The following is a 17,716-nucleotide window of genomic DNA, read 5'->3' as shown; positions in this document are numbered from 1 at the left end:
TGATTAAAAAAATTGATTCTTTCTTGCGCAACTAGTTAACACATAAAAAGTTCCTTGTAATAAAGGACTGCTGACTATTGGATGAACTCAATGTCTTCATCAATAATTGCATTTCGAGTACACTAGTATTGCACGGTGATTTGCATCTATGGCGACTGTCCACCTCAAATCCTTCCGTCCGTCTTTCATCCGCTCGCGTGGGCTCAGAATAGTGCTACTGCCGCATAGCTGCCGTCCGCAGACATTACGTGTGAACCGGGCCTACATATGGATCGTATGCGGAGACTAAGAGGATGGCTGAAAATAGGAAAGACTGGAGAAAACTGGGTTTTCAGTGAAAGATCTGCTCTTGGGCAGAATTAATTAATTCTACAGAAGGCTTTATTTTCAATTTATTCATAATAACTTCGCATGTTCCTTTTTTATTATAATTTATATAGACGATTTTCGAAAGATTTTGTAGTTGAATCTTCTGCAAAACGTATGCATCTAAATGCATAGAATTTTATTAATCCTTTCTATTAACATATATTCCGTATTTCTCATTACTATAATCACTCGTACATGTACAAAATTAATACTGGTTTGAAGTCACAAATCACGCGAATTGCAATACTAATCTATCATCATAATCATAATCATCATCATCATCATCATCATCATTCTTGCATGTATTGGGCCTCTAGTGACCCGTTACGGCCTTTTACCAAGGTCTACCCAAGGATATCTTGCCCACAGGACATTTGGCGTGGAATTCTAGATCGAAACATTGTGTTTATATGTGACTTAGAATTTTACTTGTAATTTTGTAGGTATTCTATGATTGGTTCCATCTATAGTTTCTAATCTAATGAAAAAAAATATATATATATTTTACCCAATAATAATCAATTGAATTAAATACAGATAATAAATATATAGTTGTTGTTTAGTCAACTGTCCGAAGATAAGCCTGAACCTCTCAAGTGATACCAAGAAGGCACCACTTGTGACGCAACTAGCTTAGGAGATAATGGGGTAGGGTGACCAGTTCCTTTTCCTCTCTATTGCTTACATCGCCGACTAGTTACATATTACACTAGTCAGATTTCAGATGCATACAAGCAATAATTGTTCTTCCTCTAACACATATCGTAAAGTAAGATGTACTGCCTGATAATAGATGTACATATCAGCCAGAGCCTCAATCAGAGGACAATATATAGTTGATGTTATTTAAAGAAATTATCTAAAGTAAATAATGTCATTTCTTGCTTAATGGCGCAATCTTCCTTGTATAACACAAAGAGGATACAAATTTAGTTTGACAGTGTTGTGCCGATATGAAACGTACCTCCTCTTTGAGATAATCGACCGCTATTTGCAGAGTGATATCGCCTATCACATAAATAATCGGTCCCTCTCTGACATGGAGTTTGTAATAGACTCTACTGCTGCTCATCATTCAAGTTGGTTATACGTGACTAAACTCCCGTATTCATAGACATTCTTAGCGCGGGCTTCCGGTGGATGATCGGCGAACTAACATTTTTCGTATTCATAAACCAGTGTTAGCGATATGATAATGATATGATATGAATCCTGTACAAGTAACCAGTCGATTGGCGGGGCTAGTTTAGCACGCTCGTAGCGTGGGCTAGCGAAATGTCTATGAATAGCACCCATAATGTTCTACTTTAGTCAACTGTCCGAAGACAGGCTTCAACCTCTTAAGTGACACACATAAGGCATCACTTGTGAAGCAACTAAGCTAGAATGTAGTACTACAGTATATTATACTATACTAAATTATACTATGCTATACTATAATATACTATACCATATACTGTGTTATATACTATACTACACACTATACTATATACTATACACTAAACAGGGTGATTTTAAAGATATTTTAATTATTATTTATTGTAATAAATCTAGTGGATTAAGGTGAGTTTCATAAGTACTACCCCATCCTAATATTCCATATTGGGTTATATACTGAAATAGGACAAGGTAAACTGTACGTAGTACATCTATTGTAAGTATAAAAAGGATGAAGAGGAGGTGAGGATAACGTTTTCGTTGACTCGGTCCAAATCGTCGTTAGAAATTGATGAAATTTCGTGACGAATATTTCTTTTAATTATTCCGCAAGAGCTCATTGTGACCTGTGATTCTACGCTGCTTTATTTTAAATTCTTCGAGGCAAGACTATTTACAGATTATGTACGGCCAGCCCGCTCCCCCGACACAAATTCTTGTGATTCATCTGTGGAGAAAGTTAAAATATACGTGAATAAGTCAAAACCAGCACACAGAGGAGTAGTTCCTCCTATGTACAGGGACAGCATTTTATTTTTACTAACATTTCTAATATTAACCTGGCTATACCTTTGGAATAACGGTTGAGAACCCCTTCCGCCTTCCATGAATACCCCCTTCCACGACTGGAGTTCGATGATACTGGCATAAAATACAAACAAATCACTTTACTAGATATAGGAGGGAAGATTTATTTATTTATTGGGTTATTTTACGACGCCATATCAACATCTAAGGTTATTTAGTATCTGAATGAAATGTAGGTGACAGTGCCGGTGAAATGAGTCCGGGGTCCAGCACCGAAAGTTACCCAGCATTTGCTCGTATTGGGTTGAGGGAAAACCCCGGAAAAAACCTCAACCAGGTAACGTGCCCCGATTTCGCGGCCAGACGCACTGGTTGTTACTCCACAGGTGTGGACTATAGGAGGGAAGAAAAGTAGTTCATCCATTTGCGTAAACTAGGAAATTACGCGATTTTGAATTTCAGAATTTTCATTAGGAATTTTGTTTAATCAAAATACAGTACTGTATTAACAATAAGTGTTTTTACTGACGAACTGAGCTATGCATTCGGACGTATTCATTATACAGTGTATATTATACTGTCTACAGCACATTAAGGTACAATACAGAGAATGAAGTTGAAAAATAATCATAATATGGATATTCAAACACATTTTTGAAAATAGTGGCCGTTCATTTCGATACAGGCTTTGTGACTTTTGTGTATATTATCGCACTATAGACTATTGTACCTAATTCCAATTAGCATTGTCGTCCTTCGTACCCGTAACTCATGTTGAAATAATTCTGTACCTACTCTATAAAAGAGTACCTTACGTACTGTAAATTCAATCTTCACTTCTGCCCGACCAGAAAAGATAAAATTACTCTACTGTCCGTCCAAGTGGTTTTGTCGCAGGGTCGTAGAAAGGGGGGAAATCACGTGACAGTTAATTACTTAACGAAACCCTTTTATTTAAGTTATTTTAAACAGTTGCATAATATTACTTAGACGTCCAGTTTCTAACAGAAATTAATGTTTTCATAAAGGAGCTAAGACAGCCCAGCCACTAGCATTTACAGAGGGACGAGCAGAAGCGGATGAGGGAAACCGGGATGCGACGTAGGCAAACGGACGACAGTACCTGTGCGAAAATATGATTCAATATTGAAAGCTCTTTCGTCACTGGAAAACGCGAACATATTTCTGGAACGTACTATACTCATTAACTCAGTACTGTTTACTATGACCGTAAGGCGACTTTCACTGCATACGCGGCCTTGATTCTGTATGAAGGACGGTTGGAAGCTTACGAGGGGGGGGAGTGGGAGTGAAGTACATTACATATATTTGATATAATTTCAATGTATTTCTTATATTATTATGTCTTGTATTATTATTTTGATATTCATATATTTGATTATTTAAATTAAACATTTAAATAATTATTTTAGTGTAGGCTTAAACTTGTAATACTACTTTTTCATTATTCAATGTAAACTCCACTCCCGGCCACAAGCTTTTGCTTCATCGGAAGCGCCAACTAAAAGTGTACCATTATTATTGTTCAAATAAATTATTATTATTGTTATTATTATTATTATTATTATTATTATTATTATTATTATTATTATTATTATTATTTAAAAATAAAAAAATTCTGGTACAATAAAAATTGAAGTAAGATTAAAATGATGTCGCTGTATTTGTGAAAAATGACACATTTCTACTTAGACTGGTCTATTTGTTAGTGGGGTTTAAAATGGGCGCATCAGTTACTATGGCTATTTGCGCCCTTAGCCTATCTAAAATTCATAACAAAATCAAAAACATATGCAGTACGACAAGCTGAACTCTTGGAAATTATTTTAATTGTACAAATGCAGTTCCGAGATTTTTATCGAGTACTGGGCTTGACAGGGTGATTTAGTTTTTTATTGACCCGTTTTACTTATCCTCCGGACCCTTTACATCCGGAGGTTACATTTGTTATTTAGTATATATATTTTTAACGAACTTGACATTCGGACCTTTTATATCCGAGTATTTTAGAAATGCGCCAGATAAGTCATTTCTGGTGGCATTTGTTTTATTATTTTATTGTTTCTTTTTAAATACTATCTAGGGTCTGAGTACTGCTCACTTTGATGATTTTTATGCATCACGTTGTTGAAACTCCATTTGTGTACCTCGTTTTAACAGTGACAACGCTTTTTAGTTCTTTTAAACATTCTGATTATTGTATTGTGTTTCTGTTTTGTAAATGATTTTAGATTAGGGCGCAAATAGCCATAGTAGCTGACGCGCCATTTTTAAACCCCAGTCACCCACAACAAGCGAAATGCTAAAAAGAACTAAAAAGCGTTGTCACAGACTGCTCTATTTATAAGCGAGACATTTTACTCTTTAGGTTGTAAAAATGATTATCGTTTGCAATGCAGATAACTGAGGTTTTCCTTCTTATTCGGATGCACAGTAAACGATTACTTCAGTTGTGAACTGCAAGTAGAAATGCCATTGGCAAATTTTAAGAGATTGAGTTGTTGCAAAACGCATAAAAGTACACTAAGAACATGTCATTTTCATGACACCGATTTGTTTTAACGCTCGCATTGGTTGTTTCCAGTCGCAGGGCTCGCACTAGGGCGTCCTCGACGTCGCTGTCGCAACAGCAGCAGTCTCCAGGCAACGGGGCGGCCCCAGGACGCGTGTCGTCGCCTAACAGCTCCCCGCACAGCTCCATCAGCGACGTGAGTGTCAACCAGAGCCAAGTGGGGAAGGCATCCACCAAATCCTCGTCCTCGCTGCGTAAGTACCACCCCTTGCTCTACGGTAGACTCTTATGTTATGCACAAAGCTCGGAACTTGGGGACTTGTGCCTTTGTGGCTAAGCGACTGGACTTCCATGTCAACAATTCCCGCTTCCAGCACGGAGGTACAGTCAGGTCTGCTATAAAAGTAGTTTCTGGCTGTAACAACGTATTGATAGTATTATGGTAGGTTGAAACACGTAATTTTTGTATAATGAAAATAAACACGAGAAATATATCAAATTTACTGTTCTGCTCTATACATTTTATTACAGTGTATGACTACGTACATTCGAAGATTTTCGAACCCATAACTTCTTCGCCTGTTAGTTAAACATGATTTGAAACGAGAAAAACTTATTTCCACTTCACATGAAGTGACGGGAAGAAACTTAAAATACTGAATATTTTTCACTGTTACTGTTTTCTATTCGATTTTCAGCAGTTGCTAGCTGATCTCGTATCTGAGAAAGATAAGCATATCCCAAATTTTTCTCGAAAACAGTTTCCAATTTGTGTGTCACTACTAGGGCAGGTCCCTCTGCGATTTGTTCCATGGCTGTGGACAAATTTTCCACCGATTTAAGGGACTGCAATGTCTTTCACCGTTTCCAACCTCTAGTTTATGTGTGGCACAATTTACAAAATATAAACTTTCCATTCGAAGAAAATAACGTATCTCCTCCGAAGTCCTCCACGAAATTCTGTACCTGAAATTAAAAAAAAAAAAAAATGTATTTTCAAACTTCTATAATACCCATTCGAATAACACGTATATTCTAATTCCTTAAACAAACGTTTTCCTGCAATTCTCTGAATGTCATTGGCTTCGTCATGACACAGTTCCCTCGTCCGTCTTCTTATCGTTCGATGTGACCACTTTCTTAGTACATACAACTGGCCCTGAGCACTTGCAGCGTGAACATTGTGTACAGTACGACAGTAACGAAATTACCTGTAACCTTATTCATGCACACGACACACGTCCCTAAGTTCCGAGCTTTAGTTATGCAGCACATCACTATAGCCTATAGAGTGACATCAGTTGTAGTCTCCTTGACATATTTACTTATATGTTTTCAATTTACAGTACTTGTGGATTTTATAATCAAATTGTTTTGTTTCAAGCCAGCGTAAGAAATTATAGCATTCTTTCATCAATCAATTAATGATTCAAACAATCGACAATAATCCTGCATCAGCCACATTGTTTGGTGATCAATCAGGCGGAACAATTTCTTATGTGAATAAAATATGCAGTTTATACAACTTATAGGTAATTTCGTTACTGTCGTTTATAGAACTGATTTTATTCTTGCAATTACTTATTAATGTTTAATTTACTTGAATTGTGTCGTTTCAAATCGTCTGTTTTAATCCTCCGTCAGCGATATTACTTAAGAATCAGTTAAAGGAATTTATTGCGTTAAGAGAATAGTTTATACAGGGTGTAATGGGTATAAGTGCCATTATTTTAACTGATGATTGTTCATGTCATAAGGAAGAAAAAATGCACTAACAATTTTTTTCTAATTGCAATATTTAACTAATTATTAAAGTTTACAATATTAGGCATTTGGAAACGTTGTTGGATGAAGAGGAGGGGGTTTACAAGTACACAGTGCAGCTCAAGCGGAATACAGACGTACTGGTACAAAACAGATGCTCTATTCTAATGCAGGGGCGGACCGTTGTTTACACAAAACGAACAGCCAATACAAACTTTCAATCTCATTAATAAAACTTTATGGTAAATTTCCATTTTATTTAACAATATTGGGAATATTAGTCCATTTTTTATTTACGTCTAAAAATAAACAGTAATGGTTTACTGCACAAAATCACAAGAATTTTTTTTAAATGCAACATTTTAATCTCTCCCGCTCCCATAAAGCAGTATAATTTTAAAAGTAATTTCTGTTTGTATGATTTTCTAAACGAGGTAAGAAACTCCTAGTTTCTAATAAATAATCGTTGAGAAACCGCTACAAAAGTTCGCCGATTAGGTAACCTTCATTGCGGAAAACATTGACTTTACATCTTCTTGCCTCACTTGAATTACGACGACTTTCTCCATAAATTAATAACATATGATATTCCTAAACTGTGAATGACATTTTAAGTTGTTTATCGAATACCTGGTACCGAACTGTCATCCGCTCGGCAGTAGACCTATGGACAGGGAGTTTGAACTCAGCAGACATGTACGTAGCCTACGTCTGTGCAGAGTACTGCCTGCTGAACTCGTTGCCACTTCTTTCACGCCAGAATATTAACAAATTTAATCATGCAATTTTATTTAATTTCACGAAAACGTAATAGAACACACAAATATGTATTTAAACTAATATTAACTCTTTGCTAGATATACCTACTGATGTTACTGTTTACATAATTTACTAACGATATAAGCAGTATAACGCGAATAAAATAAGAGAAGACTTTTTTTCTAGGAAAACTATCAAGTTTTGACCCTATGTTGTATGGACATCTTTTGTTCCTGTAGACCGTCCACGACGACTGTGAAAAGGACGGCACTTATTCCCCTTACACCCTTAATAACTTGTAACTTTTGCTACTGTGACTCGTAAATTCAATTTTCCTTTTATAATTTCATTTTAATTTAAATCATATTGTTGATATCCTCACTCGTTAGTTTCAATTATGCTCTAGAGCTATTTATTTTGTCAAATAAATAATTTATACAACTGGAATATTTTGTTACTATCATCTGGAGATCCGATTTTATTTTTAAATTCCATAATTACTTAAATTGTGTTCCTGAAATTCTCACTCATTAGTTTTAATCTTGGTCAGTGTTATTCATTAGGAACGGACAGAACTATAAAATGTAATATACTCGTATGAACTAAATCATTTATATAACTTGTAATTTTCAATACTGTTATGTAAGATCTATTTTTCTTTTTACAATTTCATAGAATATTAAGCCTTTATTTCTTTAAATTGCGATAATGTTCCTAATCGTGATTTTAATCCTGGGTCAGCAATACTGATTGATGATCGGTCAAAGAGTCATTATATAAACAAAATAATTTATGTAACTTGTAACTTTTGTTATTATCATGTGTAAATATACCTTTCGTTTTATAATTTAACATTAACTTCGAATGTTTGTTGATTATCTCAAATATTAGTTTTAATCGTGCATCAGCGATATTGTTTCATGAAGAATCAGACACTGCGATATAATATGTGATGAAAATAGTTTACAGAACTTGTAATTTTGCTATTATCATATATATGGTCTCATTTCCTTTTATAATTTTATACTACACTTTTATATACAGGGTTGCTTCCGATCTCTGATATCGAATTTGAATGACATCATGTGCGTCAGAAGTGACACGAGAGCTGAACTGTGGCGCAAGGTGACAGACGAGTAGTGAGTGATCTCATGGTCAGAGTGTACGGCGACTCACAGCAGAAATTACGAAGAAAATCGAGCCTTTTTGGGAGGGGTACATAACAACCCTTTCCGATGCCGAGTACAGTTAAGTGAAAATAAAAGAAGCCTGCAATAAACGAGGTTTCGTTATTTCCAAGAAAGGCATCTTCTGTGTACTTAATAAGATTGGTGAAGCTCGAATGGAATTAGGCTAATTTGTATCATCTCGTGGATTGCGGCGACTTGTGACGGGGGGGGGGTGGATTTTCTTCCTTTTTCCACTCTGGAATTAATCCCATCCGAGCTTTGCCAGTCTTATTAGGTACACACAAGATGCCTAATATATGTAATATGTATTTATTTATTCTGGCGAAGTTAAGGCTATCAGGCCTTCTCTTCCACTTAGCCAGAAACAAAAGAAGCTGATACAATTTTACAGACTAATATTTAAAGAACATTAATAAAAATTTATATAGTTATTCAAGCACAAGTCGAGTAAAATAATGAAAACATACAAAATAATAATTACAAAATAATATAAGGCTAGAAGTTACACTCAATGAATATGCAAGCGATAAGTGAACCAATATTACAAATTACAAGAATAATAAATTCAAATGTAAATTATAACTATCTGTGATTTTCACGTAATTGTACTTGGCATCGAAAGGGTTGTTATGTACCCCTCCCAAAAAGGCTCGATTTTCTTGGGCATTGCTACTGTGATACACCGTGTACTCTGACTATGAAATCACTCACTACTGGTCTGTCACCTCTCGCCGCAATTCAGCTGTCGGTGTGATTCCTGACGCACATGACATCATTCAAATTTGTTATCAGAGATCGGAAACAACTCTGTATTTCATGTTGTTGATGCTTTAATTTTTGCTCCGTTTCTCGGAAATGAATTTAACTGTTTATATTACGTCATACACTTAGTTCCCGATATTACAATGTTACTAGGTGATATTAAGTCAGAATAAGAATTCAACAAAATGTTAATATTGTAGTATCTAAGTATAATTTCTGAAATGATAATGGAGATGCAGTAAAGTTATTGTGCAATGTTTTTTTATTAAAAATTTACATAAAAAGATAAATTTATATGGACCGTCAGGAGTTATCAATCCATATTGGATCATGTAATGCGAAAAATAAAATTGTAGCCTTCAATTGGTAGGAGATGAAAGAATAAATGAAGTGAAGGAAGAACTACTCATACTGTTATTAATTTGTTGATCAAGTCACTGTTGATAATATATAATATGGAATATATCATGTTATATTTAGTTAATGATGTTATCTATGTGATTATAATGCAAAGCAATTAGTAATGAGTGTATTAAACTTACAGGCATCTATTTCGAGAATATTAAAAAAAAAGACAAGTAAATGAAATCATTTGCTGCATTTAGTTATGTAATTAGAAATACATTTTTTCTGTGATAGTGCTTAAAGTTGCATTTTAACCACAGTTATAAATGTGTAAAGTGAGCCTTTAAAACAGTAGTGCGTAAAAAAGTAATCACTTTACGCACTGGCATAGAAAATGCAATATTCAATGTACAAACTCTATACAGTAAGAAATTAATGTATTAACTCGATCTTTCATGACGTAAATATTACAGGTAACAAAAATAAGCAACAAATTTAATATTTATATTTACATTTAACCCGTATTGTTACGCTGAAGTTACATACGTAGTAATCACTCTTTGCATTGCTTCAGGGATCTGAAGTAACTTCACTTCTCATCAGTCTAATATGCCATGATCTATGGTTACTTACATGTTTTTCAGAAACGTGTCCAGAATGCTGTATTAAAGTCAATAACTTACTAATAAGAATTTTTAGAAAAGACTCTACTGGTAATTCTAATTAGAAGGCACATAGGCTATTAAGTACATTATATAAATTGCGTAATTAGTATATTTTATTTATTCTCTAACAAACTCTTTGTTGATCATGGACGATTTAGACGGCCATGAAATTGTGAAAATAAAATAAAAGGCTGCCGTTCCATGGATACTTTGATTCTGGGTTTAGAGACTATGAAATCGTGATCATATAATCCCTCTAACTTGAAATTTTTATTTAATGTAAATTTGTGGTGTCGTACAAAAGCACTGTTTGATACACATTCGTAAAGTTATCTTTTTGGCTCTTGTGCAAAATAGTCAACTTTTACGAAATTGTATCATAATTCTTATAAAAAGAAATTTACATACAGAGTCTGATATTATCAATTCATAATATATTTTGATAATTCTGGAAGAGAAATAAGTGCTACGAGTAACAAAATCAAAAACACATGTTTGAGGTGTGAGAAAATTTTTATAGAAGTCCAATATTTGTATTTATTGGTAAACAGTAATTAATAAAATCAGTCTTCTTCGCTCTCTGTCAATTTTATTCGTCCCCAAAAATGAATAACGACATGAAAGGTACGAGAGTAGGTGATATATGACATAAAACAAAACTCGACAATAACTGTTAAAAAGAAAATGCAAGAACATTTTCTTTTGCGGTTTTTAAAAATAGTTGGAACGACATTATGTATTTTAGTTCATGAAGGGTCTTTTGAAGATAGCTGATTTTATGTGCAGACATTTATTTAATGAAGGTATCCAACATTATACCGATATTATTTAATTATTTATCATAGTTGCAGTAATACTTACCGATACAATTACTGTTGAGTTCTTGTTAATATAATTATAGCGTATGTCAAGGACTTATTGACATTCCTGGATATAAGGTAGATTGTTCTCTGTCTGCGGAGTGTCTTCACACCCCTAGCATGATATTCTCAAGTCAGTATCTGTAGTGAATTCCCGTAATATAAGGTCCACAATTCTTACAAAACGACGGAATGCTTATCCATTTAATCTGACGCTTTAAAGTAAAATGTTGTCCGTCACAAGTCAGTTACGTGAACTTTCTCGACTATGGGGGCTGTGGCTCTATTCCCGAGAGATGTGTAATAGGCAAAACAAGGAATGGACATTTTTTTTTTTCATTCAGAGTCCCTTATCATCTCCAATCCGGAGTTACCGATAAATCATCTAATCGACTTTGAAAAGTCCCTAAGGATGTGAATTTACGATAAAAATTATAATTGAATACAGGAAATTACGTAATCAGCGACAATAATTCTCTCATTTTTAGAGCAAATAGCGCAGCGCAACCATACGCGTAGGCCTCTATACGATGAATAAGCAATTTCAGAAATTGAGGGAGTAGGCATTGTTGGCCATTTAAAAATATGATCCCAACCTAAAGTCAGTATGTAGGCCTACACAATTTTATGTATTCAGAGGAACATCATATCAGTGATATTATCTGAACTTTGTACATGCCAGCAGTCGCGTCATGCGAAACGCAGATTGTGCTAACAGGAATTCAAGGCCAGATTGTAATTACTAAAACAAATAATATTGATCATAACACGCTTTATTAGTTTGTACACTTATACCTTACAAGTAGCCTACATACTTTCATGTAGTCAAGGACAACATAGATTCAATAGATTCGTTCATACGTTTCCTTTATTTCCTTTTTTATCAGTCTTATATTTTAAGTTTCGTGTTGTTTGCCGTCTGTGCCTTTTTCCTTTTTGTTACTATGTCGCTTAAATTTCTTTCTTTCTTTCTTTCTTTCTTTCTTTCTTTCTCGTTCTCTTTCTCTCTTTCTTTCTTTCTTTCCTACGTCTTGCCTTCTTTCTTTCCTTTCGTATTTCCTTCTTTCTCTCTCTTTCCTTTCTTTTTCTTTCTTTCCTTCTTTCTTTCTTTCTCTCTTTCCTTCTTTCTTTTTCTATGATAGTGTGTAAAGTTACATTTTACCCGCTGTTGTCATTGCCTAAATTGAGCCTTTAAAACACTAGTGCCTAAAAAGTAAGTAATCACTTTAGGCACTGCCAAAGAAAATGCAATATTCATTGTACAGCCGTCAAAAGAAAAAGTGGCCGCTCTCCACAAACTAAGTTCCTTTCGGGTATTTCCGCTACAATTCGGGGACAGGCGATGTTACATGTTGTTGGACCACGTTGCCTGATACAGTTATAATTAAAGCATTCTCCATGTTAATGTTGTAGCATAATGGTAGCGTTTCGGGCTGGTATTCGTGAGGTAGTGCGTTCAAACACAACTTCATGCTTTTTATGTTTTTTTTTTAAGAGAGAGAAAAATATAATTGCCCCTATCTATTTTATGACTGTTTTAGTAATTAACATCAGGTTCATGAATGTATTTAGCCATGACTTTATCACTATTTATTATGACATTATGGCTGCAAATTTAAAGAAAGAACGATTATATTCTCAACAAAAATGTCTTTCGTGGCATAAACAAAACAAACTTACTGGCGTCTGTCTTAGAAAATTCAAACAATTGAAGTTCAAAAGCAAAACAAAAAGCCACCATTTTTTAGTCCATCTTCCTCTCATCTCGATCACATCTTGCAGTCGAGTGGGCATGGAATCGACTAGTCTTTTCATTTCTCAGCCTCGGCATCCCAAGCATTCTGGACGAGCTTTCACAAATCATCAGGACATCTTGGAGGGGGATTGGAACAATTTTTCCGCATATGCTTCTTTACTTGTGCCCCCGTAGCTCATTCGGACGAACGTCGGCATTTAGACTTTACTCTGGTTAAGTGAAGTGTCAACTAACTATGTTTAAGTAATCGGTGATTATGGATGGTGCACAGAAATTACATTTTAGCCATGGTTACTGTTTACCCTTTCTTTCGTAAACTATGATTGCTGTGTTTTTAACCGAGGTTGGTGCACTTCGCCAATAGTAGTGCTAATTCAAATATGACCATTTTTTAGTTGTGCCACTGGTCTTATTTCGAAACAAACACCGTTTTCATATTAAATGCACTGCTAGAGGACAAAGGAGCGTCTGTCACTCCCTCACTCCCAGATAGCTTTGCCAACTTTCAAAAACAAAATTATCGAATTGTCTAAAATTATCGGATTTTTCACAGAATTATCGCAACATGCAATATTAATAACAATGGCAAACTTCAAAACCTCACACAATACTGAATAAACTTTCAATCACTTCTCACGCAGAAGAAGCACCAACGACAGGTACGAACAGACTACTGTGATTAACTGATAAGCAATCTATAATGCAAGCTTACTACTGGCTGGGGAAGAATACGGACTTTTCCGTCAGGATCGTGACAGAAAGCGGGACAAATTTGAAACGTTTATCCGGAGAGTACCAAAAGAAAAGAATAAATTTAAATGTGTTACATTAATACAGTGTTTTCCAACCTTTTTTGACTGACGACACACCTTACTGAACGCCCACTATATCGCGACACACTTATTTGTTTTTATTAATAACTAGCCGTACCCATGCGCTCCGCTGCACTCGTTAGAAATAAATATAAAGTAATTACATAATTAAAATACGGTAGGACATTTGGTCCAGCGAACATTCGTGTTTGATAGAAGGATAAATCGTTTAGTATGTTAGGCCTACTTAATTTAAATTGTATTTTAAAAAAATAAAATGCAACCATTTTGATCCAGAGACCACTCATTTGGTGCAATGACAATTCCTTTAACATGTTTCTTAATTGTTATTGCCTGCAACCATAGTTTAATGAAGATTGACATATCATTTAGTTTTAATGTGTATACTTTATATTACTTGCTATATGTTTCCATTTAATTATGGTAATAACTTAATTTTAACCCTAGTTTTTTACGTCTTTTGTAAATGGAGCTTGGCCCACCATGGTTCTGAACCCTTCAAATAACTTAAATAGTGATACAGCATATATAGTGATATGTAATTATATTTCTTTCTTTCGAAAATGTAAGAATTCACGATCTCCTATGTACCATTGCCATGGAATGAATAAATGTGTTATTCTTCCTACTCAAAAAAAAATTATACTTTGCACAAGGAGTTATTGCAGGAACAACAACGCTATAATCTGAGGCGGTGGTGAAAATGTATTGTATTGTTATTTTAAGAGTCTTGTATATCCTTAAATATCAGTCCTATCAAAATTTTGCAAAGAATAAAACTTATCGGAAATAATTTGTAAAGAAACTTTTGTTATTTAACATTTTTCACAGAAAGCAATAATAAGCGAGATAATTTGATTTATTTAATTCAGGTTCCTTTAAATAAAGTAGTTGAATGCCACATAGCCTAAAATCTAAGTTACAACGAACTTAATTTATATTTTAATTTTCATCGAAATCCGTTCAGCCATTATCGTGTGAAAAGGTAACAAACATCCAGACAGACAGATATACATACAAAAATTTCAAAAAAGCGATTTCCGGTTTCAGGATGGTTAATTACACATGTTACGACCAATTATTTTTGGAAAAACGAAAATTGCCAGAAAATTTTCGGCTACAGATTTATTATTAGTATAGATAATATAATAAAAACCAGTGCTTTTCTTCTGGAGAAAAAGGTGGTGGAACTCTATGTAGAATATTTTATAGCGATCGGGGAGATGATTACTGTTCGCTGCACGGAATTTCTCTTTCTAAGCTCCTTTTCGTCCGACTAAGGCTTTCAAGGTGTAAGCGGAATTTAAAGAAAAATTATATTAAACCATAGTTATTCACGCTAATTTCGGTTTTATGATGAAAAATGCAAGAAAAAGGTGCCGAAACGTCGTTCAAGCGCATTTCGGCAGAAAAAAAAGCACTGATAACAACTTCTTTGTAATGTCGGACATCCAGTGTTATAGATAGGTCTACGTTAATACGCTATCGAATATTCTTAAAAAAAAGGCAGCAACTTGAGTGACATTAGTCATTAGAAAAAAAAACAAAGTTTTGTGTTAAAAATCCCAACCTATCTATGCTGGATGCCCGATAAAAGATTTTTATTATCGTTTTTTAAAACTCACCAATTTAAATTAATGTGAAGTCTGCGCTTGGTGGGTTGCACAGAGTTTCCCTACACGTGTCCTTATGGTCGACAGACCAACAAGTAAATCATCCTCAAGATGCAGCAGTCTGTTCCATTGTGTAGATTTCACTATTTTCATTCTAGAAAGTACTGATTCACACAAGTATGATGTTGAAAACGGCAGTTATAAATATTTTTTTTTAGTTTACTTCGGCACCATCGACTGATTTGACAAAACATTTCCGCATATAAGACACTCGAGATTTTGTTTATATTCATCATCGCCACGCCACGTAAAACCATATTGCAAATATTCATAACTATATTTACAAAATCCAGTACGTTTTTGTGAACCCTGAAGGGAATTTTCGCTCACATTATTTGAATTAGCACTGCTGTCATCTAACCCAGAACTTGATTCAGATTGCCTTTTTCGAATTAAACATTTGTCTATGATAAACTCTAAAAAAAAAAGCAATTTTGATAAAAAAAAGTCGCACTATCACTTCTAACAAAAATCTCCAGATTTTAATGCGTATTTATTATTATTCAATTTAATAATAATAATAATAATAATAATAATAATAATAATAATAATAATAATTATTATTATTATTATTATTATTATTATTATTATTAGGCCTATTATTGTTATTATTATTATTATTATTATTATTATTATTATTATTATTATTATTATTATTATTATTATTATTATTATAAAATAAGTGCTATAGCGCACAAGTTTAACTTTCACAGAAGCTAGTCAATAAAGCTATCGTTTCTGCACAATGTAAGACATTCAATTTTATACCCATGCAATTAGTATTGATAAGAAACATGTAATTTAAAAATCACTCACTCAAATTAGCAGCTTCTCTGGATCATCTCCATCTGACCTTCTAACGCAGGAATATAATGCTGTGACTGTGGGGTCCACGGTGTCCTAGCCTGGACACCTTAATTTCTGTACGTAGTCAAGGTACATATTTCCTCCAAAATCTCTCGTGGTACTTGATAATTCTTGCAATACTTGTTCGCACGACCCAGACCTGCCCATATTGTCAGAATTTTATTGCATTCATTAAACCCATCCGATTTCGTAGACTTCTCGACATTCATCATACTAAATATTATCTCCACTTGAGCATTAAACCAAGAAAGCGCAATAAGAACAACCAACTCTTGGAAAGGATTTATATCAGATGCGTCCCTATAGCTGGCTACTTCACTCAAGAATTCAATTATGTTTGTCTTTAAGTCGCACTTCACGTAGCCATTTTTTTACGAAATCGTTGCTGATACTGAGGCCACATATCTCAATTATTTATGGATAAATAGCACAGAGAAAGGTTTAACGATATTGTACTGGTATATTTATAAAACGTGTAATAGTCAACACTGTCACGGTATACGTCTTACACAACTAATACTCTTATTTAATCCGTCTATATTCTGTAATCTCTATATACTACAGTCATTGTTGTCACGTGAAGTACTAGTGCACTACGACAGCAGATGTTAGATTTTTAACGTTTGAATAGAATGCCGCCGCACTTGCATTTTATTATTGTCCGATTGTTAGAATCGACCGGTATTAAACTTGCAAAAACAACAATAACTTTAATATGAATTTCATTTCAGTAACATTAAAAATTAAAAACCGCTAGTATTCCCGCTACGCGGGATAATACAATTTTACGCGCAAGATGGTTATCCAGAAAAGCTAGATTTAGCGGGAAAACCGCTGAATTGGCAACACTGCTGACGATTCTAAACTCTGTTTATTACTAAGTGGGAAGAGTAAACGAATTATTAAGCATTGTTGCAGTGTTCACTTCATTTGAATTATCGCAAGGCAGAAAAATTAAACTGAGCATTGTGGCAGGTGTTCATGTTTCGTTGGTAAAGTCTGTCTCAAAATAAAATGTAGTACCATATAAAAGAATTCGTTGTAAATAAAAAAAAATGCGTTGTAAAGAGTCTTTCTGGATGGCATTAAATTTATTTTTCAATTTCAAAATCCCTGCCATTAATATGATAATTTCTTACCATGCAAAGTAAAATGGAATGAATTCTGAGGAATGATACCATTAACGAATTATTGCATTATCCTATAAGTGTTATCGCATATAGCATTACGGTTAAAAATATCGCATAACGCTTATCTATCGCATGGTTAGCAACGCAGCTCCCTGATAAAAATTCTGATATTTCTTGCGCCACACCGCATTGAAGATGTGCTTGCTGTTGATGCTGCCCTCTAATATCGATACTATGAAGTACAT

General features: G+C 34.3%; 1 protein-coding gene across 5 annotated transcripts in view; it reads left to right on the top strand.

The window, feature by feature from the left end:
* The window catches only part of LOC138696140 (restin homolog), a 921,493-nt gene that overhangs the window by 366,730 nt on the left and 537,047 nt on the right, over positions 1-17,716 (top strand). For all 5 annotated transcript variants that reach the window (XM_069820696.1, XM_069820698.1, XM_069820695.1 and 2 more), the window contains exon 7: positions 4,940-5,121. In XM_069820696.1, the coding sequence (XP_069676797.1) occupies positions 4,940-5,121 (182 nt within the window). The remainder of the gene's footprint in view (positions 1-4,939; positions 5,122-17,716) is intronic.

This window comes from Periplaneta americana, chromosome 3 (assembly GCF_040183065.1).
Source record: "Periplaneta americana isolate PAMFEO1 chromosome 3, P.americana_PAMFEO1_priV1, whole genome shotgun sequence".
Taxonomy (NCBI): domain Eukaryota; kingdom Metazoa; phylum Arthropoda; class Insecta; order Blattodea; family Blattidae; genus Periplaneta; species Periplaneta americana.
This window is presented reverse-complemented; position numbering and strand designations above follow the sequence as displayed.